The following is a 27,340-nucleotide window of genomic DNA, read 5'->3' as shown; positions in this document are numbered from 1 at the left end:
GATTGATTGATTGATTGATACAACAATCAATGAAGTATCACTATGTAGAAGGTGACTCGGGTCGTCCCAATGCTTTAAGAAAAATACTTGAACAAAATATCATCCTAGTTCAAGTGCATTATTCAAGAAAAATGGATTTCCGGAATTCAGAAAAAGAATACACTCCAAAACTATTTACCACAGTCGCACATATCATCATGCTAAGATTGCTAAAGCTCACCATAATCCAAATATACTAAGTATCAACTAGACGTAACACGTGATGATCATATCGAACGTATCACTATTTTGCGAAAGTTAACCATGAGTTCTATAATCCACAACTCGTAGTCTCAAAATTAGGAGAGTGAAAGTATGAAATTTTATGGGTGACTAGGGTGAGGTATTCGGCAACATCATCGTTGTGTTATACTCGTGGTAGCGCTAAATTTCAGACCACCCCTGTGAGACTTTTTAGCGTTATTAGCTAAATGAATAATCCGACGAGACATTTACGTAAAGTTGGTCTTAGTCAGTAGAATCGAACTATATATAAACAGTGGTCAAAAGTCCGTGGTTACCATTCTTTATAGACTCATCGCCCCTCATCAATCTCGACACAAATTTCCGCCCCCCCCCCCCCCCCCCCCCTAGCGACGAAAAAATCTACTCTAGTACGAGTAGAAGTACTTCTTCCATAAGCAACCTAAAACTACTTGAAGTAGAAGTAGAATTGACTGACTTTAAATCTACTCAAGTAAGTAAGTATATGTGAAAACTATCGTAATTCGTATACATGGACTGTCAAAAGGTGCAAATTGAGCTATGCGAAAGGTGCCGAGCTTGATTCATATTGATGCATCCAATTTTCGACAGCATAAGCATTCGTCCGCATCATGGAATGAAAATGATTGTATTGAAATGGAAATGCGATGCTAATCCTCTGTTCACTTCAACAGCACGTTTTAGAAAATATTATGGTATGGTGCCCTCCCCCATGTTATAAGGCCCGTAGTTTAGTCGACGAGCAATACGGATACGGTGTATAGGATACGGTGTAAACACTTCGCGCGATTAGCACACGTTAATAAAAAATATTGTGTATCGTAAAAATGCCATGTTTAGCTTTATCCGGAAATTAAAGGCATTACTTCACTTGCTTTTATGCTTCCACATGTATGTTATCCATACAAAAGAACTGATATTAATAATAATTAGAATTAATTTTATACCGGGAATTGAAAGTGAAATCTAATTACTACTTCTAAAAGCGGAACATGTATTTCATGTCTTAACTCTAGAAAGTTTCGAAGGTTGGTGTGCTAAAACAGCTCTGAAACTTAAAAAAGTCGGAGTCCACTTTTCCAGATTAGGACACGCCATGGACTGCTAGTTTACGATACCATAAGTAAATGCTAGATTGCGAAACATCAGATTCAAACGTTATGATGAGCTGTGATGAAATATTTCATATGGGCTACAATGCGGTGTGAGCGGAAATACGCCAACCCGCCACCTAAATTATGTTCACCGATACTTTCGTGAAACCATACAGGTCACTCCGTAACCACTACGCACCAAGCGCGACGAAAATTCTGGGCTTTAATCAACTTTTATGAAAATTAAATGTTGATACTCCGTGAAAACAGCCCCGAAATTCATCAGGATATCTTCCTAATTGGAAGATTAAACTACTTCTACTTGACAAACTGAAAATAGCGAAAAGTAAGTAGATCACAAAATATTACGAAGTAGAAGTAGCGAAAATCAGATCTACTTGAGTAAGTACCAGAAGTAGAGGAAAACTACTTGAATACTTCGAATAAGTAGAAGTACTTCGTTACTGACCACCTCTGTGTGGCACACTAGAAAAATTATAAAACGGTAGCGGCACACTTACAAAAAATATGCTTTTTGAGAAAAAGTTTACGTGGTAATGCGATGGCTATGCTCATTGCTCATTTACACGAACATATATGAGACTGAAACGAAGGTACATTGGATTGTTAACGACCTACCCGTATTTCGTCGCCAATTTGAAGCCGTCTCTCTCGAGCACAGCTTTTAATGTCATTCAAAACAAAGAAGCTATGCTCGTTTATACGAACTTGTATGCGACTGAACCGAAGTTACATTGGATTGTTGATGACTAGGGCGATTTTGTTTTACCAACAAAATAGCAAATTTTGACCTGAAAAACCTGGTAAAATTGTACTATACTTATCTTCATTTTTGGTTGGAACTGGCTGTCCTAACGAAGTAATTTGGCCTGAAAAACTGTTTTGAGCTTGAAAACTGACAAATTTTCACATGAAAAAACTAGTATTTTAACTAAATCTGGCCATATGAAGAAATCCAGTAGTTACAATACGTATTATTGTAGAAATAATTAAAATTTGTTGTAGTACAACGAACGATACTTTCCTACATTATTAAGTAGAAAATGTATCTCCTTACTGAGAAATTTGCCAAGAATGGAGAAAGAACGTTCAACAGCAGCAGTTGTTGGCTGACAACACTTCATTTGACCGTTTTTGATTCACAATGAGCAGACAATTGGCCGTTTACAACGGTAGGCATATAAAGTAGGCCTGGGCTACCAGCTGTAAATAAATATCAAATGATAATTACACCGACAGTGTAAAATCTACGATACAAACGAAATGCAGAGGTTTAAAAAATTTGTGGAATGCTAAACAGTTTGACAAATTTTTACCTAACGCTACAATTCTGACAACATTTTGACAAATTTTGACATGTTAAAAAAATCGCCCTTTATTGATGTCATACCCGTATTTCGTCGTCAAGTTCAAGCAGTCTCTCTTGAGCACAGCTTTTAATGTTATTCAAAACAAAGAAGCTATATATGTTCACATAGTCATGTAGATACAAATGACAATGCCACTCGGATCGCTTTTCTGCCTATCATGATATCGGTCGGGATTTGAAATGAGACAACCATTTTTGTGGAAAGAGCGTTTAAAAAACGAGGTGTTTCGTATATATCAACGAGCTGTTCTTGAATGAGATTACTTGTTCGATTGCTTCCAAATGCACTGACTACCCATCTAAATTTGTGGAAAACAAATCGTGAGACGAAATATTGCAATGAAAGCGCCGAATGTTCCTATCTTGGCATTCTGAACTTCACAAGACAAATACCCTCACGCAGGGAAATATTATATGTCAGTGACGAAATACCAATTTGAAATCGTGTGATCTTTTAGTTTAGTATGTTTGGGCGATTCTATATTTTTTGATATACCAGACAAGAGGTCATGAAACACCATCATGTAACGAAGTCATACCAAGGGGCCGGGCAGAGGGGTCCACCCACCCGAAGATGTTTACTTATTATTTACGTGCCCTGCAGTTTCCAAGACACCTCACTCAGCTCTACCGGTAAATCTCATTACGTGAGCAGAGAGGACAAGAAATTGAAAACAATAAATATGCAATTCCCGATCTTATTGACCGATTTTATCATGAATTATCGAAAATTTTCGCGCTTCGCTAAACAGGGCAGCTACAATTTCATGACAAAAACGAACAACGTGATGGGGGGGGGGGGTAGGTTTATCATCCTATGGGAACCCAAGACTCAAGGTTTGTGGGGGGCCTGACGAAGTGGTGTTTCGTTCCGGCCAACGGGTATACCTATACACCCAAAGATGTCTAATTATTATTGAGGGGTCCTTCCTTTCCAAACACACCTCACTCAGCTCTACCGGTGAATCAGAGCAGAGAGAGGATAAAAATATATAGCAATATATATGCAATTCCCGATGATATTGACCGATTCAATCTTGAATTGGAAAAATTTGCTCGCGCATCGCGCGTTTAGGCGAGAAAAGCTGACTCGCTAAATTGACACCCAATGTAGATGATGAGTAGCGGTAAACAGCGTATAGCCTGAAGGTGGGTCTGGGAGGAAGCTCCCCAGAAGTTCGGTTTATCACCCTATGGGGGCCCAAGACCAACGTTTTTTTGGGGGGCGCTGACGAAGTGCTGTTACGCCCTGACTGTGCACGCATTTGTTCTGTACCACCATCGTTGCCGTCTGTTTTTCATGTATTTTGGTTTGATGAAAATAAAGACTCTTTCAATCTCTCTCTATCTCTCCTGCGATGTGATCGAATGTCGTGACTTAAAAATCGTGACTTAAACAGACGTTTCCAGTGAATATTTATTTTAAACTATCTGATTTTCATATTCCTCGGAAGCCTCATCAAATAACCTGGTGGCCGGTAGACTTTCGTCGGTGGGCGAACTCAACTCGATATCCCATGGTCTGGTAATCTTGAGTGCTGACTAGTATTTATTCCAGTGGTTCTAAAGCATATTCAGTTTTTACCTGAATAAAAAAAATTATAAAATTCTGGCGACACACTTACAAGAAAAGATAAGTTGCTTTTAAGATAGGCTTACCATATTTTGGAAATCAAAAAAGAGGACACTTTTTCAGAAATTTGCAACATGCAAAACCGGAGTGAAATTCCCAAAAAGCGGTTAATTTTTCCCACTTTGTGATCGGTTGACTAAAAAAAAAAAGGTCATCACTTCTGCTCAGAGCTGAAATCACCGTTTTTCACTCCGAAATACCCGCCGGAGCTTCACTTCTGTGCTAATATGCCCCCCAGACCCCCCTCTCGCTATTCGCTGTTTGCCGATACTTATCATTAACATTGGCCTCCGTTTAGAGCAGTGGTTCCCAACGTGGGCGATTTGGCGGTCTAGGGGGCGAAAATAACGAAGGGGGCGATAGGGGGGCGAAAACGGACGAAGGGGGCGATAGGGGGCGAAAACAACGAAGGGGGCGATAGGGGGGCGATGGCGCGTTAAAACGGCTATATTGGAGTTGGGACCGTAACTACCGCACCCTAAACCCCCAATTGGAGGAAGGAAGGAAGGAAGCCGAAAATTATTTCGTGAATTAACATGAATGATGGAGTCATTTTTTAGAAATTCATGCAACTTTTTCCAAAATCTAATCTTTTCATGTATCTTGTTGTTGGGGTCCCCGTCACCCAACAAAAATACGCATGATTTATGGAAAGTAGAGACCTCGGCGTCGGCCATTACTGCGCCACGACGCACCAAGACATATGAAGTTATAGGCCATGTAACATGCGACTCCGAGAAGTGTGCCAGAACGATCAGCAGCGAGAAGAAATTGGCCGAAAAGAAATGCCCTTGCGCTGACCGAAAACTTCGATATATATATACATATATGTTTAATTGTCCATAGGCGCCTCAATGGCTGGCGTCGAATGTTCCTGTCCTGGCGACCTTAACCCTACAGGACAAATGCCATCCCGCAAGGAAAAAAATTATTTGCCAGTAAAGAAATACCAATATGAAATCCTGGGGGTCTTTTAGTTTGGTACGTTTTCACAAATTTCCATATCGTCTGACATAGCATATATAGGAGGTCACGAAATAGCATCATGTAAAGAAGTCAATATAACAACGATTCCGCCCGAAGATGTTTAATTAATATTTAGGGGTTCTACCTTTTCCAACATACCACATCGACCATAATGACCGATTCAAAGATGAATTATATAAATTTGTCGCGCTTCGCGCGTTTAGGTGGAATACGGTGACTCACCAAACAGTACAGGAAATAGGGTATAGCTGATATGTAGCGACAAAAAGCCCGCTGGCTGAGGGTGACTGGGGGTTGGTTTATCACCATATGGGGCCAAGGAACAACGTTTTCGGGGGGGGGGGCGTCACGAAGTGCTGTTTCTCGGTTCCCAATATTTCTGGGGCGATGATCGGTGTGGAGCTTCAAAAGGGGGCGATGAGTCGAAAAAGGTTGGGAACCACTGGTTTAGAGTGTCAACTTTCCTCACCTAAACCGCGCGAAGCGCGAAGATTTTCTATAATTCATGATTGAGTCCGTCAATATGATCGGAAATTGCGTATATATTGCTATCAATTTTTATCCTCTCTGCTCACGTAATCAGGTTTACTGATAGAGCTGAGGGAGATGTGTTTGAACAGGTAGGACCCCTCAATAATATTTAAATATCTTCGGGCGATACCCGTTGCCAGGAACGAAACAGCACTTCCTCAGGTGCTCCCAAAACCAACTTGGGTGTTGGGCTCACATCGGGTGATAAACCTACCCCCTATCACCTTGTTAGCTTTTGCCATGAAGTTAATTGTAGGCCTACTGTCTGGTGAGCCAGGGCGAAGCGCGACAATTTTCGATAATTTATGATAAAATCGGTGAATAATATCGGGAATTGCATATATATTGTTATCAATTTCATGTCCTCTCTGCTCACGTAATGAGATTTACAGGTAGAGCTGAGTGAGGTGTCTTGGAAACTGTAGGGCCCGTTGGTACTACTCCGTAACAAGATGTTATTTCGTGACCTCCAGTTTGAGCGTAGGCTACCAAACTAAAAGACGCACGCGATTTCAAATTGGTATTTCTTCACTGGCATATAATCTTTCCTTTCGGGATTGTATTTGTCGTTCAGATAGTAAAATACACTTTTTTGTATATATAACGAAGTTTTCGGTCAGCATAAGGTCAGTCCTTGTCGGCGAAGGTTTTCTCGCTGCCGATCGTTCTGGCACACTTCTTGGAGTCGCATGTTAGGTGGCCTAAAACTTTATGTGTCTTGATGATCGTGGAGAGGTAATGGCCAACGCCGATATGCCCATTTGTATAAATCTTGCGTATTTTTTCTTCGGGAAAGAGTACTCCAAAATCAAGATATTTGGTAGCTTAAAATCGCGCGAAGCGCGAAAAAAATTTGAGAAAGTTGCCTAAATATTCAAAAAATACTCTATAATTTATGCTAATTCAGTAAATAATTTTGGGCCCCCTTTGACCTCGGCCCCCCCCCCAATTGGGGGGTTTGGGGTGCGGCAGTTACGGTGCTGTGCGGCATATCACTCGCAATTTGCTCTAAATCTGCCTAAATTTTCAAAAAAGAGGACAAAATCTCAAAAAAGAGGACAAAAGGGCGTCCTCCGAGGACACTTTCAAAAAAGTCAAAAAATAGGACAAACGTATGGTAAGCCCTTTGTGGACGAGCGTAACAAATTCGGTACTTACCGAATTACATCGTTTTGTACTGACTTCACGCATACTTACACGGCCACGACGGCCGTCGCAGAAAGTACACATTCCGAACTTCCCTTTGGCGCCTTTTAAAATAGAGTGTTTGGAGTGAAGGGTGGGTGTCCCGGACGTTGGTTATTGCATTGGCATGTCTGAGTGAAGTCAGTGGACCCACGTCCTTTCTTGCTCCGCGGTCGAATGATTTGGTGAGTATATTCGTTCAGAAAAATATGTATAGGATTCTTTATACCATAAATCACATAGCCAGAAGTGTTTTGGATCAATAACGTGTAATTCTTCTCGGCAAAGTTGAAAATGGGGAGTGATGCGAATTTGCATCATTAGCCCTTTGTTGGTAAATTCTGACAACATTCCTACTACTGAAATATTTCCATATGGAATGGGTATTTACGTGAGAAAAGAGGGTAATAGATTCACCAACTTCACGAGTCAAGAAAGTGCCTTGATACATCACATAATGACAACGAATATGTAAACTAACTTCTAGAATAGTGCTAAAAAGGTAACAAATATTCTCAATAATTTCAATCAGAAATTACTGTTGCAAAAATGGATACCAGATGTTGTTATGGGGAAAAAATCACTCATCAAGTGATGGTAAACTGGAAAGGCAGTAGGCTAAAGATGGTGGCAGTGATTCTGACGATGAAGAACGTTCTACTGCAGCAACTTCTGCTGCTATGTGGTAAATGAGTTCGGATGAATCCTCTTCTCCCGACGAATCTGATGAAGATTCCTCAATCGTGTTTTCAAAAGTAGAGAAAGGGAAAACACCGGGTCAACTGCATGTACACCGCATGAACCAAAACGAAAACCTATATGGAAAACAATTCAAGGTGGAAAGATCCCTAGCTACTATTTTCCTATATGGAAGGCAGAATTGCTCGACAGTGTACAATTATGCATTTATTACTGAGTTTTATACTCCAATAAATGATTAAGCTGTAAATAAAGCAACGAAAGACTCAACCGAAACTTGCACTTGTCACTACCTTCAACTCCAGTGAGTTGACACAAAAGTCTTTGTCAGCATGAACTAAAGTCATGCGTGACGGTATGAGCCATAACCATACAGACAGTGACTGTACTCTATGTCTTCTCCGCACACATATTTCGAATATTTTGTTGGAGCGGAATTGCTGGACTGGATTGTTTATGAGAGCAATTTATTTGCCGTTCAAACTAATCCAACGAAGGCAATACAGATGACTGGAGATGATATTGAAAAAGACTTAGGATGTCGCATGCATATGTCTATCGTGAAAATGCCAAGATCCTATATGTAATGGGCCAATGATACTAGATATGATAAAGTTTCGGATATCATGTCCCGAGATCGATGGAAGCAGATCAAATCTTTCTTGCTCATAGTTTATCTCACATGTGATTTTTTGCAGTAGGAACTGTGCGATCAAACAAACTGTGTGGCTGTCAATCCAGTAATGGCACAGACTCCAGGACAAGGAGAGTGAGATTTGAAGTAAAGGAGGTTTCTCTGGACGGCGTTAGTATTTGGGCAGTAAAGTGGTATGACAATCGCAGTGTTATACTGGCCAGTACCTTTGTCAAAGCAAATCTTGTTAGTAAAATTGAAAGATGGGACCGGAAACGAAGTAACGCTCACAGGTCGACTATCCATTTATTGCCGAACAGTACAATTCATTTATGGGGAAGGTTGATCTTCTGGATGCCTATTTGGATTATTACAGAACATGTATCCGCTCAAAAACATACTATACATGTGATTGTACGTCATTTGGTTGATCTTGCTGTCGCCAATAGTTGATTGCTGTACAGACGGGACTGCGTTTTTGTGCAACTTCCGAAACAGAGGCAAAAATGTCTGCTTGCTCCAAATTATATGCAGAATACCTGGTAAAGTATGGAAAATTAGTGACAGGGGAAAAAGACGGAGGACATCTCTCTGTATCCAGCAGGAGTATGATAAAAAAATGGAAAAGAGGACCAACAAAGCCCACCCCAACGTGACCAAGTGGGTCACACCCCTTCTATGGACACCAGGCAGATATGCAAGAGACATACCTATGAAGAACAACCTGCTATAAAATGTGTCAAATGTCATGTACAGCTGTGCCTGAACAAAAACTATAACTGTTTTGCTAACTTTGACCAGTAATTTCAATTGTCAGAATGGACGTGTTTTGTTTCGATTTTTGTCGCGAAAGCCTGATGTCGCAAATTTGCGACAAACATTTAAAATAATAAATAATAAAAGAAAAATTTAAATTTTGTTGACCAATGTTTAAGTTGAGGTAAAACAATTAAAGTTACGCATAGAAATAATTTTTCCAACCATAGAGAATATATTCAGTCCACAAAGGGATATTTACACGATATTTACACGATAAATGAGATGGATGTTTTCATTCATTCGAAAATAGCGACTGAAGCGAGATTACATTGTTGACAATCAACTCCGTATTTGGTAGTTAGTTTCAATCCATCGATGTCGCTTTACTGCTTTTAATTTTAGTAGCAACATAGTAGCCACATACATAGCAATGAATCTGAAAAGAGCAATATAATTAATTGCTTTTGTACCGATCCATCGTCCGTTTTTTGTGAATAGCGATTTAAAAAACTAGGAATTTCGAAAATCCATGAACTTTTCTTCAGTTTTAGCAGAGAGATTGCTTGATCCATCGCTTCCAAATTACTCAACTACCTAGCTAAAGTCCGATGATAGTTAATGTCGCAGCGCAAGCCGCAACGATAACGCTTTTAAGAGGGTCGGCAAATTTCTTAAATCTACTGGTAGAGAGTTTCAGGTAACGGCATCAATAGGTATGCCTATAATATAAACTTTTCTGGGAGGACGATTTAGATACAAGCGGAAGTGATAATCCATTTGGCGAGGCAGAACGAGTGAGGTGTGAATGTACCGAGGTAAAAATATAGTGAAATGTTGGCCAAATAGTGGTCTATATATTATGATGAAAGATTGTGCATCATTTTTGCAGTTTCGTATTTTATGACGTCTGTCACTATCACGATGGTAAATTTTTGTATTCTGGCAGGAGTCACCGACGGAAGCCGACATCACTTAGGGCCCGTATAGCAATATTTTGGAGAGTGAAAATGGACCTCAGACATCTTGTATGGGTATAGCAGCACCGAATTTTAATATGTCCGCATAAAACCGCGCATAGTTCAACGTTGATGAGTGATATCTGAGAGCTCATATTATCCGCGAAAATACATAGTCCTAAATACACATAATAGAATATCTGGCGAACATAGTCTTGCATAGACATCATAGTTTTGCAAATTTATGTATAACCTGGATGTTATTTTTCTCTCGAAAGCAAAGTATCATCTTACGCAGGGGCTCTCAACTTCCCTTGTATCGCGGGCCGCATTTTAACAGCAAAAGACGCTGCGGGTCGCAAAACATTATTACCATGTAATTGTGGGCTACTATTAAATTTAGGCTACTGTAGCCTATTTACCAGTCGTATACAGGCCGGTATATTCCCCTTTAGACCCTTTCAACAGAGAACCGAACTCTACGCTTCAAACCGGAAGAGAGCAAGTATAAAATTACGGTAACTTTTGCGTTACAGAAGCCATTATCACATTGAGCTCTCAGTTATATGAGAAGAATTCTGGCGTTCGGGGTCATTTCTGAGCAAACCGATCAACCCTTCTCCTTTCATTCCATGGCGGGGGCCCTGCACCATTAGTTAAATTAGTTAGCTTTGTCAAGTTGATGTTTTTCGCTGGTCCCCCTCCCACGTTGGCCCAGCCTGCATTTTCCTTGCAAATATGTCCACTCTAACAAAATGCACCAGGATAATTAGCTATGCAAAGTCTGTGGAGTCGGTGAATTCATCCAATGCTAGGATGAAGTAGTCTACGTGACTACGTGCTTCAGAACATGCGATAAAAGATCGACTGACATTGCTGTAACTCTTTTGGTCATGGTTGAATCAGACAACTGTAGCTTCGGCATATGTCAGGTGCTGTTGTAATTGCTGCTAAGTTCCGGAAACATCAAATACTCGCAGAGTTTTATTGAAATCACACTTTCTCTAGCAAATTTCTCGGGTTTAGCGATATTCCCAGCAATTTTGAACGATTTGTCTGCAACGTCGTCGGCAATTTTAAATGCCTTGAAATATGTATTACTGGGCTTGACACCTAGCTAGCAACGTTATTTATAAGATCAGGCGATCTGAATAACTCCAGACGTTATGACATACGAAAACGGTTCTTCGACAAGTATGATACAACGGTCTTCCATTTATATTTGAGAAAGCAAATTCATTGTTCCACGCAGAGTTACAAACCCAGTTTGTGCCGTTTAATTGCCCATTCCGTGCTCTTGTTTCTGTTCAAACCATTTGCGGTGAGTAAAACACTCTTTAAAAATGTACTACGTAGCGGGATTGTCGTGAACCAGAGTCCAACCGAATACGGATTCAAAACAATAACAATCTAAACTCGGGCATACATCAAGAAACCAGAACACATCAAAAATGATTAATTAAACGAAAGAGAGATAAGAGAGCTAAGCAGCTAAATTAATATGTAACAATACCGTGTCAGTAATAATTGCGTTCACGATGAAAGATGTCGCGGGCCGCAAAGTAAACGTCTGCAGGCCGCGGGTTGAGAACCCCTGATCTAACGTATAATGAATGTTACTTATTTCTCGAAAGCAAGGTATTATGAATACATAGTGCTAAATACACATGGAGATAGTCTAGTCGCGCATAGTCCGACGTTAAATGTATTATGTGAGAGTTTATATTCTCAAATATGAGTATACTAAATCTGCGCGATAACCTATTGGTGTTCGTCGTGTTATTATACCCAGTCAAAGTTAGTTCGAATCCCTAAATACACATGACGATTGTCTAGCAGCGAGCAATGAACATAAATACACACGGCGATAGTCTAGCGGTGAGCGATGAACGTAAATAGCCTCAGGGTGTGTCTATAACCTAGACACCCTCACTAATCACCTTTTGCTCGGTTGACTGAAAAAAGGGTCAAATTCCCAATTTCACTTCCGATATACTGATTTCCATCCGCATTATCTATTGATTGACTAAAAAAAGGTCAACTTTTCGGCGAAAGTACTTCGTTGCAAAAATTTGTATGAAAACAAAAGACAAAAGTTGCAAAAAGTTGTACTAAAAGATTCCTTCAAACAGCTTAAAACAGCATTCTACATATCTTACGAGTATTTAGCAAGCTGCCGGAAGGTGTAAAAAAAGTTGCAAAAGTTGCAAAAACTTGCCCCAGTAATAAAGTATTCAAGTGAAAAGCGAGGGCGTGAGATATGATGGAAACATCGACTGACCAGGCACGCGAGCGATTTGAAGGTTGAAGTTGAGGTTGAAGGTCATAATTGCATCAGTAAAACAATGTTGCGCCAATAAGCAACAGTGTTGGGATCAAGTCACTACCTTCGAGTCACGAGTAATTTCGAGTCATTGAACATTTTGACTCGAGTCAAGTCAAGTCAGTCGAATTTTGGAGGCTACTCGAGTCAAGTCGAGTCAAGTCCAGTCACGAGTCAAGTCACAATTCAAGTCAAGTTGCCTTTTCAAAGTATGGCTCATGATTACGTTACGTCAATATACACGCAAGAAGGCGCTGTATCGCTCACATATACGTAGAACTGTTAAACTACGTACGTAATTGCATAGCCTCAGTTTATAGTTACCAGCCAAAATAGAGAATAGAGAAACGAATTGATATGATGCAATACATTACCCATTTAGAAATTGATATGATACAATTCAAGCCTGCGCCAATGGTTCAGAACCATATATTCGAATTCAATTTCAATAAAACAAGAGATTTGGTGAAGGTGAGAACGGAAATAGACACTTTACTATTCAATGACTTTAAGTAGGATGTAAGATTCGATCACTTCGTTTACGGTCAATTTATTTGTGATAGAACAATGGAGGCTCAGTAAAATGCACGATCATGGAATAATTGGTCACTCTCATGGGTTACACCAGCGTTTCACGAACAATCCGAACATATGCAAGATACATATTTTTATCGACACCGATTAATTGATGACTTGAAATTGACTCGTGAATTTTGCTCCCGAGTCACGAGTCAATCCACATTTCGAATACGCCGAGTCAAGTCAAGTCAAGTCATTTTAGCAAAGTGACTCGAGTCAAGTCAGGTCATACGAAAAATGTGACTCGAGTCATCCCAACACTGAACCAATTTTAGCACAATTTCAATGTACGGAAAATGGAAGGGCGGCCTTCCGGATGAATTTTGAATACGTTTCTCTCGTAGGATTGGTGTAAACCTCAACGCAAACATCGTTTTTGATCGATAGATTTTTCGACCATCAAGATTTCAGGACTCTTGTGGGCCACTTTTCACCCGCGAGTCACATTTTCGACTTTCGACCTCCATGTCATGTCGTAAAGGCTTGTCATCGAGTTAGTCAAAAATAGCATCAGATTCCTTCCTGTTTTATCAATATTCTCACTATCACTAAATTATGAAAAGATAGCAAGTAGGCCTAGACAAAACGACTATAGTAGTAGTAATTCAATCAGACACATACATGAGCCTAAAACATGTGAATAACAGGCATGCACCATTGCACACTGAATGAAAATAAGTAACAGGAGACAACAAATAAGGACACGCGACGGAAATGAAAGGCCATTTGTAAATATAAGCGAATTCGATAAGTCAGATTGTGTCCGATAATCTCGAACGCGGACTGGTAGGCTATTTACTCAGCTGAATTTGTATGAATTTTGACTTGAATCTGAACACGCTCGGCGACTGTTTAATGATGTATTCCGAAGATGGTCTGTATGGGTGGGATTATATATATAACTTGAACTGCTGACAGTTAATTGTTTCGACAACACACGGATATGGGGGTGAGGTTAAGCTTCGCAGTATTCGCATACGTAACGGTACGACGCAACGGCGCAGTCTTCGAATAGCAGGCTGGTGGTACTATCGGGATTCGTGCGCCCGCAAAGGTTGTATGCTGGGGGATCTGGTCTGGCGGTGTTGTCGGTTTGCGTCAGAGCGAACGAAGAAGGTGATGATGACGGGTTAACGGTCTCAAACGGCGCGCTCCAACGAGCGGTGGACATGACGGCTCCCGCACCTCCCGTTACTGCCACACCTTTCGCTCCGAGCCAGAAAGTCAGGGATCCGGCTTCAATCTCTGTGAGTAATTCGCTGTCGGTCCCAAAACCATGTTCAGAAATAAGGGTGATAAGATATCTTTTGAAGCCACCATAACAGAAGTTCTTAAACATGGTTCCATGATTGCCTTGGGAATTCACGGTCTAGTATAGTGGTTTGCAACGTGGGCGGTTTGAGAACAAAGGGGGCGACTAGGAAGCGATAGGGGGCGAAAGTCTTAGAACGTCCAGTGATATATATTTTATTAATACGGCGAGAAATGCACGCGAATACTGCTTATTCTGCATATGTCGTGAAAAGAAGGTCAACTCAACGGAAAGAGTCGAGGTTAAGGGAGAATTTGGTAAGGGGTGATGAGTCGAAAAAGGTTGGGAGCCACTGGTCTAGATTGAAGGGGTCCATGAGAGGGTAATGTTGAAACTACAGCAAGAAAATACATTAAACGGAATTATAATACATGTCCATATTTTATTATGTATTTTCCCGGTAACGTGGACATGATAAGGACTGAGTGCAGGTAATGACCATTGCATATGTCTACTATGAGTTTTGTTGGCATCGAATAATCAACTAGATGTGATTAAAACTGGGCGAAGGACATTGATTTTCTATACATAATCGTCGCAGATTCAGGCAATATGGGGACCGCGCAAACAACACAGAAATTTAGCGGTCGGCGCTGAAAATTTCAAGAACCCCATGCACTAGAACAGTGGTTCTCAACCTTTTTTGACTCGCGCCCCCCTTAGAGATGGTCAAAAAAATCGCGCGCCCCTGACCCCCCTTGCATTTATCGTCATGTCAAAAACAGCACATCATCTAATACAAAGGTGGGCAACGTTTTTGATAATCATGGCCGCATTTCGATTGCTTATGTAGCGTAAGGCCGCATTCCAGGGCATAGCCGCAATGAACGATCTGGACGCAAAATTCCTATGGTAAACTGTTCATATCCATTCCCGGTGAACTCCGGACTATTCTACTTTTCACAATGGCCTATTGTACGCACCGAAATCGTGAGTGGCGATGTTATGAATAGTTGCCGGGAGGTGCATATTGTCGCGCGGAGCGCGAAAATTTTTCAGGGCCGCGAACGAATTGTTATTTCTTGCCAATTCCCATTCCGGCTCAGACTAAGAAGGGCGCTACTGCATTAAAATCGAAAAATGAAGTCTTGTTGAATTGAAGTCTTGTTGAGGGCGAAGAAAATTTCAAGATTAATTAAAATCTCCCGAAAATGCGGGAGTGAATTCGTAATTGCAATTTGTATGTCTACGGCCGCCAACACATACTAATTGAATTAGGCGTCGACCGCCGCTCAAATTCCCTTCTACGGCCGCAGGCTGCCCACCCCTGATCTAATAGTATACATAAGGTATATCTTAGGCCAATTTTGAATCTGCATTCCAGTTGTTGAGTCTTTTACATGACAAATTTCTCCAAACTTGGTTGAAAATAATAAAAAACATTGAACAAGACATCCGTTAATTAATTTCAAGGTAGGTCACCCTGAGACTAATCCTGATGCTGGTCGTGAGTACAGAGAGCAAGTCGTCGTTCTGTCCTGCCAGGCTAAATTTGATCAGTTTGGGAAATTAATTAAATTGTGTTGATTTATAGCCTAATGAGGGCGAAACCGGGCAACCTATGTTGCATCTAAGTCTGTCTTAGGCAGTGCAGTTCGCAAGCTACTATCAACATCTGCCCAGCGCGCCAAGCTTTAGGCTACTGTCAAAGCTATGAAGCAATGACTTACACGTGGGAATTGCTCTCTATATCTCCAAAGAATTCCAAAAATTTGCTCAAATCAAGTTGAAATCAGACTATACTCCGTTGAGCGCGGTTGCTAGAGTTTGTATTTTGCAAGCTTTCTTGAATATGTAATAAATTTCATCTTCATTAATCGTTTTCTCAGAATGGATGTAAAACACATGTTCAGACACGTAATATTTATACTGACTTTGTCAATTTCTCGCGCCCCCCCCCTATACTGACTTCGTCAATTTCTCGCGCCCCCCTGAGAGCCTTCCGCGCCCCCCAGGTTGAGAACCCCTGCACTAGAAGATTCAACTAAAAATAGCTTCAAAAATTAACCTTCTCTCTGTCTCGGCCTTGTTGAAACCGGTCACGGCCAGACGTGCTCCGTTTGTGAAAGCTTGGCACGCGGCGTCTGCGTCAACCCACGTCGCCATTTCGGTCGAAAAAAAATACCTGCAAGACCCGACCATAGTCCAATCGGCGAGTGGGTCCTGCAAAAACAAATTCAGCTAGTTCAATATTGGTACAGAAATGCATTATTTCTGACGCTTGACATGCAGTAGTCACGGCAACGAACGATGTCAACCAGTGCTTCTTACCACTGTTAGCAGCGCTCCCTAGGGGCGATTACCATTTCAATATGGGTGGAAGCACTCAGGGGGCGATGTGGGGGCACTGGTACGCTAAGGGCCGCCGAAGAAAAATTACGTTAGGGTTCTATATATCCCTGCGTGCACGTTTTAAAATTACTTTTGACAAACTTCTGCAAACCTGCAATATTTTTCTCACGAAATCTACCAAAGATCTATGCAATATGTTTCCATAAATGCCGGGGTTATCATAATTCATGTAAAATGCGGGGTTAATACTTTATGTGCGTACTTTTAGATTGCAAAGTCACCCTTAGCATAGTGCCGTGGTTCTCAACCTTTTCGACTCATCGCCCCCTTTTGAAGCTCCAAACCGATCATCGCCCTCCAAATATTGGGAACCGAAAAACAGCACTTCGTCAACCCCCCCCTCGAAAAAAAAACGGTATTCTTTAGCCCCATGGGGTGATGAAACAAACCCCACACCCCCCTCAGCCAGTGGTCTTTTTGTCGCTACATATCAGCTATACCCTATTTCATGTACTGTTTGGTGAGTCACCGTATTCCGCCTAAACGCGCGAAGCGCGACAAATTTATATATTTCATGTTTGAATCGGTCAATATGATCGATGTGTTATGTTGGGAAAGGTAGGACCCCTAAATAATAATAAAACATATTCGGGCGGAATCGTTGTTATATTGACTTCTTTAAATGATGCTATTTCGTGACCTCCTATATCTGCTATATCAGAAGACATGGAAATCGTCAAAACGTACCAAACTAAAAGACGCACATGATTTCATATTGGTTTTTCTTTACTGGCAAATAATTTTTTCATTGCGGGATGGCATTTGTCCTGAAGGGTTAAGGTCGCCAGGACAGGAACATTCGACGCCAGCCATTGAGGCACCTATGGACAATTAAACATATATGTATTGTATATATATCGAAGTTTTCGGTCAGCACAATGGCATTCCTTTTTGACCAAGGTCTTCTCGCTGCTGATCGTTCTGGCACACTTCTCGGAGTCGCATGTTACATGGCCTCTAACTTCATATGTCTTGGTGCGTCGTGGCGCAGTAATGGCCGATGCCGAAGTCTCTCATTTCCATAAATCATGCGTATTTCTGTTGGGTCACGGGGACCCCAACATCAAGATACATGAAAATATTAAATCGTGCTTTTTGAAAAAGTCGCATGAATTTCTACAAAATTACTCAATCATTCATGTTAAATCACGAAATAATCCTTCGATTTCGCCCCCCCCCTACCCCCAATTGGGGGGTTTGGGGTGCGTTAGTTACGGTCCCGACTCCAATATAGCCGTCTTAACGCACCATTGCCCCTATCGCCCGCTTCGTTGTTTTCGCCCCATATCGCCCCCTTCGTCCGTTTTCGCCCCCTATCGCCCCTTCGTTATTTTTGCCACCCCTAGACCGCCAAGTCGCCCCCTTGGGGCGCTATCGTCCACGTTAGGAACCACTGGCATAGTGGATTTCGCAACAAAATGTTTCGAACTAGGTATTGTAGCACACGGCGTGATAATATCCGCGACCGGGACCATAAATCACAGTTGAAGATGAGAGCCATTTGGACAGTAGACTGGACTAGACGTGCTTTGAGACTTTCGGACCTAAATGATAAAATGAATATCTTCATATTTGATAGCTACAAAGTATAATTCTCAGAGTGTTTTCTCTCTTACCATAAACAATGATTCTGCTCAGTCTTGTGACTCAGAGCCTCACAGGTGACATGTACGATTGTACGTTTTATATTATAGGTTAGATTGTTTTGAGTACATACATGTCAAACTTGAAAGCCGGGTGCAGTATTTTCAGGGGTTTCTTTATTTGTCGCAAAAAGAAATGAAGAAAAAATAATAATAAAACTTTGGCGTATCCCTAATCGCAGGTGTGAAATCGATGTTGGTACATTGGGCTCGAATCCGATTGGTATATGAGCCCGTACCCGACAGTTGTCCTTGATTTGATCAGGAAAATACGAAATCGAGTTATCAGATCGCTAATTAGTTAGAGTTAGGGGGATATCGGGCTGGGTTCAAGAGCGAACTATTCCCAATACATGTAGACAAGTCCAAATCTGGCAAGACCGATCGGCCTTTGACTTCTACCCCATCGTATTTAGTACAACCAGCAATATGGGGGGGGGGGGTGCCAGACCATGAAAATTTCTGAAAAGGGGCGCTGGAGAAAAATAGGTTAAGAACCATTGATGTAAACAAATAATAATAAAACATCATCTTTGAAGCTATTCAATAATAGTAGCCTACGTAGCAGGCTCGCAACAACCTTGTATTGTTTACATCGTGCGCCAACTTGATTCGTCCACGTGCAATGCGATTGTTGCGAATATTCTTTAATAGTGACTTATCAGTTGGCAGATAGCTGCGTTGCTTCTTGCTTCCCTACCACTGCAGGTTGGTACTTGGAAACTAATTATAGATCAGGTGCTGGCGCACTACGAGTATACTCACGCCGTGTCGGATATTGACGGGCACGATTCTGCAGCAAGTTTTCAACTACTAAAATAGCAATTCCGAAGGTATTCTCACCTCTGTGGTTTCAGGCGCTGCTGTGGTCGCTATAGTAGGAGTAGTAGCCACTGTGGTCGAGGCTCGAGCTGCCGTCGTAGTCGGTGGAAACAGTAAAGACCCTGTAAACGAGTATATCAGTATTCTCTCTGCTTGTCAGATCCAGAAATCGACTGTACCAGGGCGAATGAAGGCTGTTGAAACCACAATGATCACTCAATTTAATACAAGCCACGGACACGGTTCATGGCGTTTGTAAAAAGCTGCCCCGACGCGGAAACGATGCGATTGCTCGCAAATGAACTCAATGCACTGGGTGTGAACTGTGACTTATTCTGTGGGGTGTGATTTGCATGGAATATTACATCCATGCAGTATTTATTGCATCAGTAGGTTATTGCTATTGTGATATGGTACCGTCCAACAAACTATTTGCGGCGCTTTTTCTATAGATCAGTGGTTCTTAACCTTTTTTCCTCCGGTGCCCCCTTTCAAAAATTGCCCGGGTCTGCCCCCCTGTTTTAATGACTCTAGTAAAAAACAATGGGGCAAGTGGTCGAAGTCCGGTTTAGGATTGCGACGTCATTATTAGAGAAACATTTCAGCTTGAGTTGCTCCCGAGGACCAATCGACTAATTAATGATATAATAATTGTATGAGCTGTATTCGGGATCAAATCAAGGTTGTTATAACCATCGGGTAAGGGCTATACGAACCAAGCTCTTAACTTGAACATGAATGTGGGTCACAACTCTAAGCAGTATCATCCTTTATGATACGATGAAGAAATATTCTGACGATTAATTTTGTAGCTCTCAAATATTGTAGCTCTCCTGCATATTTTGGTAATCATTTTGGCCAAAAAGCTTCAAAGCATCTTTAAAATTTGGACGTTGTTATATAAAAATGTAAAAATAAATTTCAAATTTTATTGTCAACCCCATGAAATTGTTGGAATTGATCCAAATTTGTCGTGCAGTGTTTTCAGGCAACCTAACAATTTAATCAACGAATCCCCGGAATCCGGAAAAAAGTTATATTTGAACAACCCTAATGTACAAAGGGCGGCACTCTCAAAAGTGGCACAGTGCCTTTTCGATTTCGACGCTCTGTGCGCTGCAGGATACAATACCTAATTAGAAAGATTTCGTCGAAAATAAACCGACTAGTTTGACGGGAACGTTATAACGGGGAATTGGCAATCCAAAAGTACGCGAAATTCATTTTACATGAGTTATAATAATCCAATGCATTCATGGAACCATCGTCGGGGTATATTGCGCCCGACGCGTGACGTAATGCGTCGTGATTTGGCAGATTTTGTCGAGTGTTAGTTTGCAATGAGAGCTCATAGATATATAGAACTATCTTTCTACTGTATACCCATATGTCCTTACTACACCATCTACTGCGAGGCCATATTTCTTCAGTGCCCCCATACCGCCCCCTGAGCCCAACACCCCCTGAGCCCAGCGCCCCCCCACATTGCCCCCTGGGCGTTTTCGCCCCCTTCAAAATCCAAATTGTCCCCTGGGGGGGGGGGGGGCTCTGGAGACATTTTTGCTATAGATCTAGGCCTCTAATGATGCAAAGATCTGTTCATGGAATAAATGTATCCCTCTCATATTTCTGGGCAAAATCTATCAGCACAGCAATCAGATATATTTCTAAAACCATAGAATAATCGATTTTAATACGTAACCGGAGCAGCATACATGCAAGAGATGCATAGCCAGCTGAGATACATCATCATGTATCTCCAGAAAAATGACAGAGCGATGTTTTACAAAGGCATAAGACCTCCCCGTTGCTTGTGTCTACACTCCGGATAGGAGATTATGTTTAGATCAAACGAGTGAGTGATGCATCATAACTAGGGACTGGCAAAATCGAATCACAGCCGATTGGAATTGGCCTCCAATGCTACTTATATCCAGACATGGGGTAATCGCAATCAGTAATCGTAATCGATTACGACGATTACAGCATTTGCAAGTAATCGTAATCGCAATCGATTACATTCGAAAAAATTCCGAAGTAATCGTAATCTTAATCGACTACTTCACATATCTAATTGATTTATTTGTGAAAGAACGATTACTTTCTATTTGTACAAGGACTATGACATGAACTGAACATTCGTGAACAAGGAAGAGGTATTATACCAGGTTCAGTGATAGCACAAACGTCTGATTTTCAAACGACACTGCTCACTATTACGCCAAAAGCATTAGATTTGCTCACCATTGCCTAAGAAGTATCCACACACTGTAAATAGATATACGATGTACATGAATTATAGTGTCATCATAAGAACGCCTGCAATGTTGTATATCAGGTTATCAATACACTCCAGACTCCACTACCTCGCAGCAGGATAATATTCACCACTATGCCTATAGTTTCAAATAGTAACTTATGTAATGATGTCTGGTTATTCTTATAGTTAGCCTACATGCAGCTCGACCGTTGTTGCTTGGCGGGAAGTAGGCCTATGATTTGAAATTTTGTACTCGTCAAATGAAAGAAACATTGCGATTTCCACAATGAAGCATTAAAAACCAACAGCTGCTGATATATATCATAACCGAGCCGCTGCTTGCCGTTTCTCGTAATGGAAGCTTACATTATCTGTATTGAGTGGAAGGCAGAATGTTATGTTCATGGTATCTTTTCCTCATATGATTCTACCTGGAACGGGCGCCAATCGTTATTTCGCAATTCTATACTCAAACTCTGGACCTGTCGCCGTAGCCACCCGCTTATACACCATGCTAGCTTGGGTTGTAGCTAGAATCAGGAAAAAACAGCAATTCTGCCCTCCACTCCAAACGTTGGTCTTGGGCTTCACAGGGTGGTCAATTTTCAGGTTGACAATTGAATTTCGTCAGAATATTGGCAATTGCATTATATTACTATTCATTTTTAATCCGCTGCAACTCCCGGTGGTCAGATTTACCGGCAGAGCTGGGGCCACGTAATTCATAATTATAATATCTGCTATGTTTTGCTTTATTGTATGTTGTTAATTCGTGACCTCCAGTCTGTTATATAATCAAAACATATTGTAGTTACCCTAACGTAGCAGACTAAAACGTTCGTGAGATGCACACACAAACTGTCATGTCTTCATTCTTCTGTGGGTGCCCCGGTGGCATTTGTATTGTGGGGCTCAGATTTGAAGGACATGGCTATTCGTCACGCCCATCCAGCGCGGCCATTGACAATATGCACATACTCCAGTTTCGGCCTCGGTAGCACATTTCGCGGAGTCGCATGTTGGCCGAAACTGCATATGTCTTTTGGTGTGTCGTGGTGCGGTAATGACCGACACCGAAATGCCTATACCTATAACTTAAGCGTGCTTTTTTTCTTGAGAGACACCCGTTTGCATTTCCAAATCAAGTTATCTAAAGACAATAAATCGCCTAGCTCGGAGAAATTTTTCAAGTTAATTAAATCTCTTGAAAATATCCTGTAATTTACAAAATACTTTTGAGTCCCCTTCGAGCTCGCTCCCCACCCTATTCGGGAGTTTGAGATGCGGCAGTTACAGACCTGGCAAGAAGGCAAATCGGCGGTTGCGATAAATAGTCCCCTAAAAAGTTGGGCATTGGGTACATTATGACGTAACAGGTAAATGACGTATTATGAATATAGAAAGTTGTTATCTCATTATGCCTTTTCATAGCAATCCGTATATTGTCTTACAATATATCTTCTGAGATTAGTTCCAAGAAACAAAATAAATGTAATCGTGAGTAATCGTGATTACTTTTCCAATGTAATCGTAATCGCAATCGACTACTTCCTGATTTAGCTGTAATCGTAATCGTAATCGTAATCGCGTGATTCAGAAGTAATCGTAATCGCAATCGATTACATTCATAAAGTAATCACCCCATGTCTGCTTATATCATCATATTTTTTTAATAACTGGCCTAATTCAAAATTCCGATCTCTTAAATGAACGGGAGCAGTGTGCACATCGCCGGTAGCATTAGCCGATTTGATTCGAAATGCCCGATTCTAATAGTAAGACATTAAAATTGATTCGATTCAGTGATGCGTGTTTCCCGTCTCTGTACATTACAGTATTATGTCGCCTGGCCCAACATGTTTGAAAATCCAAACCAGCACGAATTCATCAAAACAGCCGTTACTAAATTCGAATGGTGCCCCATTATTACGTGGGGACTTACCACGTACTTATGAGATAGTATACAGCCGTTCTTTGTAAGAGGCTGCTCAATCCTCCTCGTGTCTGAGCAGGCTGGTAACGAAGTTGATAACGTGGCTGGTACCCTGGTAGGTATCTGGGTTGGTACACAGGTACGTATATGGGTCGGTAGGCGGGTCGGTAGAGTGCATAACCAGCGTCATCAGCAGTAAGGCCCAACTGAAAATATGTAAGCAATGTAAGCGATTAAAACTGGAACATTTAGTCTGGTAATATCTTTTGATTCCGAAATCGCATCATCCGGCAAAGACGGTTTCTACAGAAGCAGCGGACCAACTCACGTGATTTACAACTGGGTCCTTTTCGCCTTCTGTAACAAATTTTTAGACCGCGAATTAGCGGTGATAATTTCTGTTGTAATGGTTTCACCCAACATAATGAGAGGTAAACTCACTTTCAGACGCGTATACCACGTACACAAGGAGTGCGAAACAGGAAATTGAAATCCTCATGTCGAGTCCGCGACTACAAGATATGATGTATCAATATATTTCAACTTGACCCTTGATAATACTAGACAAAATGAATCCAACATGAAAGCTTTGGTTGGTATTTGGTAAGTAGTGAGTTTATGCCCTCTGCTAGCATCATCTGGCATCCACGGCTTCCCACAGGTGGACGGAAGCAAAGTACTACATGCACTAATTACTGAAGTGTTTATGTTTTTGACTAGACGCTCCGGGATAACGCCAAAATGAGAATGACTGTGTGTGTATGCTGACTCGACAATCTTGAGTTCGTTCGTACATTTATGAAATGTAACATTATATAGAACATCCCTGGGTATCTAGAACTAGTTCCAGATATCTCTGGTACATCCCTTGCCAAGTCCCCTCGACTGTGTAACCGGTAATATATCTTCCTTCCTTCTTCCCAGCACGAGTCAAAATAGCAGCATTGCTGGTAGCAGGGATCGATACTTGACTGAGTTCAAAACGTGAACCCTACATTTTGGGATTTGATAACTCTAATCTATAATTGTTGTTGTCTATCGGAAATGCTTCGCGCTATTTAACATCGATGGATATTTGTTTCAAGCTAGCCAAGTACACATTGGATACAAATACACAGCCGTAAAACAGAGTCTCTTATCACGATATACAGTAATACATGTCCAACAAAAAAGAATTAAAAGCAGACAGGGATTCAAAATTTCTCTTCCAAGCAAACAAATTAAATTTGCTAGTCGTTTTCAGTATTGATTGTTAAAAACGGGTATATATCGCATACAGCGGATAATGCTAATTGTGTAGGATAACTATCTTTCCGGAAAACTGGTTTGCACAGCCAAATAACGATCCCCTAGAACAGTGATTCCCAAAATTTTAAGTGGCATAACATAGCAAGCCATTGGGCACTGTTCGCGTATCAGTCACGTTGTATCTGATTGAAAGGAACGGGTTTCAAATTAAATGGGAAACAGTGTTTGTAGAGGCTGTGGGTCACATGACAAGAATACCGATATTAGCGGAGTAGAAACGGTCTAATGTGAAGGTATGATTTAGCGCAATGAACTAGTGCAGGGATCTCGTCAATGATGGTGGGTGATTTCATGATAATTAATCATCAATGACATAATTCGCGCGATTCGATTTCATCAAATTTGACCTAAAGTATTACTGAAACTGCTGTAAGTGAGGTCTAGAAAAGTTTAAATGATTTGGGGTGATCATTCTCATAGCTTGCCCGACAATTGTTGCACCATTTTATGACGGAGGCTGCAAGTCTGATTCAATTTATAACGACCGCTCGAAATTGACGCGCTGGCTGAACCTACACAAGACCACATCTGCATGGAACTGTCATAATTTAGTAAATTTGGAATGAGTATGCTAGCATCCAGCGCAAAACACACCGACGTAGTATAATGAAGGCATGAATCGTGACAACGCTGTTTTCATTACGTTTAAACGTAGAGTAAGTACCATACAAATATTTGACATGTATTGCAAATCTTGCTACCTTCGAAAATACACACTATTCAATTTTGCTAAAACTACTCGCGTACCCCCTGCAAAATTACAAAATTCTGTATAGTCCATACATAGCTCCCTCGACACCGACATGGAAATTTTACGACTCGGAATGCGTTGAGTACGATACGCGACTCCCGAACCCGCATGCGTCTTTTTGCTTAGAAAAACTGTTAGAAATTCACTGAGAGACGTTATCGCCGAGATATCTGTGCCGTCAATAACAGTTTCGACTAGTCTTCCCCAAGGGCATTCTAGAATGTTCTAGACTGGTGATTTCAAACCGAAGCGTTAAAGGCATTGGCGATCTATACGTCAACTGAGTAGATCACGTGATGTTAAAATATTTACGCCAGTCTGTATAACAGTGGTTCTTAAACATATTAGACCGCCACCCAAATCTGATTTTTATCGTCGTCTTGCAACCCAAGCCCCATATACATCGAATTCATGTATTTTTAATGTCAGTATGCTACGATTTTACGGGTATGCATGAAAATCATAGTGTCCGATATGGTGTGGACACAAGCAAATCTCACGGCTCAGTGAAATTGGTCTACGTTACACTTTCCATTTGGTCAAAGTCAATTTGACGGCAATTTTTGGTCGGCTTTTCGAGCATTAAATTTGGAAAAGTGGATATCAATCGAAAGCTACCGCTTCACTCATTACGAAAATATAAATTATATTCCGCTCGTGGTCCTGGAATCCCTCCCCCCCCCCACAAAAAAAAAACATCAGCATCGAATGTTGCATTGTGACGAAGTTAGGTATTGTGACGCAACCATGTCGTCTGAGAAGCTCAGAAGCAAGAGCACAAGAGAGTGAGAGTGCGAATGTTCAATCGGTTGCGCAACAATAGCCAATACGTTCGCGGTTTACGCTGCTTCTCGGTTCTCACCTGCTCCCAGTCGGCATGTTGCGTCACAATACCAAACTCCGTTACAATGCAACATTCGATGCTGATTTTGGGGGTTCCAGGAGCACGAGCAGAATAAAATTTATATTTTCGCAATCAGTACCGCAGTAGCTTTCGATTGATAGCCGTTTTATCAAATTTAGTGCTCGGTAAGCCGGTCAAAAATTACCGTCAAATTGCCTTAGACCACGGGCGGGCAACTTCTACGGTCAGCGGGCCTGATATGGGAAAAGGAAGTACTTGGCGGGCTGGATTACATAGTCGATACATTATTCGCGTATTATCCAGTATCCACCTATACAAGCACTATATCGGATTTAACGTAAACGTCAAGTTTGAAGCATAGAGGCCAAAACAGTATTTGATGAATCTATTACCCAGATGTATTTCAATAGCTGTTAAAGTCAATCAAACATCCGTGGTCGAACAAAGTTTCAAGTTTCAACTTAAGTTCTTTGAACTATGGCTGTTTGTCGTATGTTGAAATCCTTAGTAAAAACTGCACGTCAACATCATTTATTGGAATGCAGCCTTGTCTTGTCAGCTTGGCAAACTTGGATTCATTCTGTGACGCATTAAATTAGTCAAATACTTTCGGATTGGAATTTCACTATCAGGGAAAAAACTCTCTGCGGGCCGCTCAAAATCCGATCTATAGTAGCACGGCCCACTTCTTGGCTTTTTATAAGACCCCGCTTACGCGGATCACTTGGAGAGGACGAGCCCAGATAAACATCCAACACTTAGGCAAGAATTCTGGAGTCAACCTCGGTCGGACTCGAATCCGTAACTCATTGGTGTTGCAGCTGTGGATCCTACCACTACGCTATCTCTCCACAATCGAGAATCGATACAATGTAGTTGTAACGATATCCTTTCTTATCTATACATTTAGGGATATCATAGACTCAAGTAAGACGGATGCGGCACAATCACATTACATCATCCATTTCAAAGCCTAAATTCAACGCCTAAGTCATGTACAATGGTATCACTCCAATGCTGCATTTAGTACTGAGTCACGAAATAACAATGGAGGTTTATG

The 27,340-nt window shown here is 41.3% G+C and overlaps 3 protein-coding genes across 4 annotated transcripts in view; 1 reads left to right on the top strand and 2 right to left on the bottom strand.

Annotated features, from left to right (window-relative positions):
* The window catches only part of LOC145435743 (armadillo repeat-containing protein 1-like), a 391,422-nt gene that overhangs the window by 17,964 nt on the left and 346,118 nt on the right, over window positions 1-27,340 (bottom strand). The gene's annotated exons all lie outside the window — the stretch shown is intronic.
* Window positions 1-27,340, top strand: part of LOC145435598 (uncharacterized) — a 260,078-nt gene that overhangs the window by 59,816 nt on the left and 172,922 nt on the right. The window lies entirely within an intron of this gene.
* Window positions 12,990-23,918, bottom strand: LOC145448193 (uncharacterized). Its single transcript, XM_080326545.1, has 6 exons — window positions 23,798-23,918; window positions 23,685-23,713; window positions 23,373-23,562; window positions 19,185-19,285; window positions 16,355-16,509; window positions 12,990-14,293 (listed from the first exon to the last, which is right to left on the bottom strand). The coding sequence occupies exons 1-6, from the start codon at window positions 23,853-23,855 to the stop codon at window positions 13,990-13,992; spliced, it is 837 nt and encodes a 278-aa protein (XP_080182671.1). The 5' UTR covers window positions 23,856-23,918; the 3' UTR covers window positions 12,990-13,989.

The sequence above is a fragment of the Botryllus schlosseri genome, chromosome 1 (assembly GCF_051294905.1).
Source record: "Botryllus schlosseri isolate E-star chromosome 1, Bs_hap1, whole genome shotgun sequence".
Lineage (NCBI taxonomy): Eukaryota > Metazoa > Chordata > Ascidiacea > Stolidobranchia > Styelidae > Botryllus > Botryllus schlosseri.
This window is presented reverse-complemented; position numbering and strand designations above follow the sequence as displayed.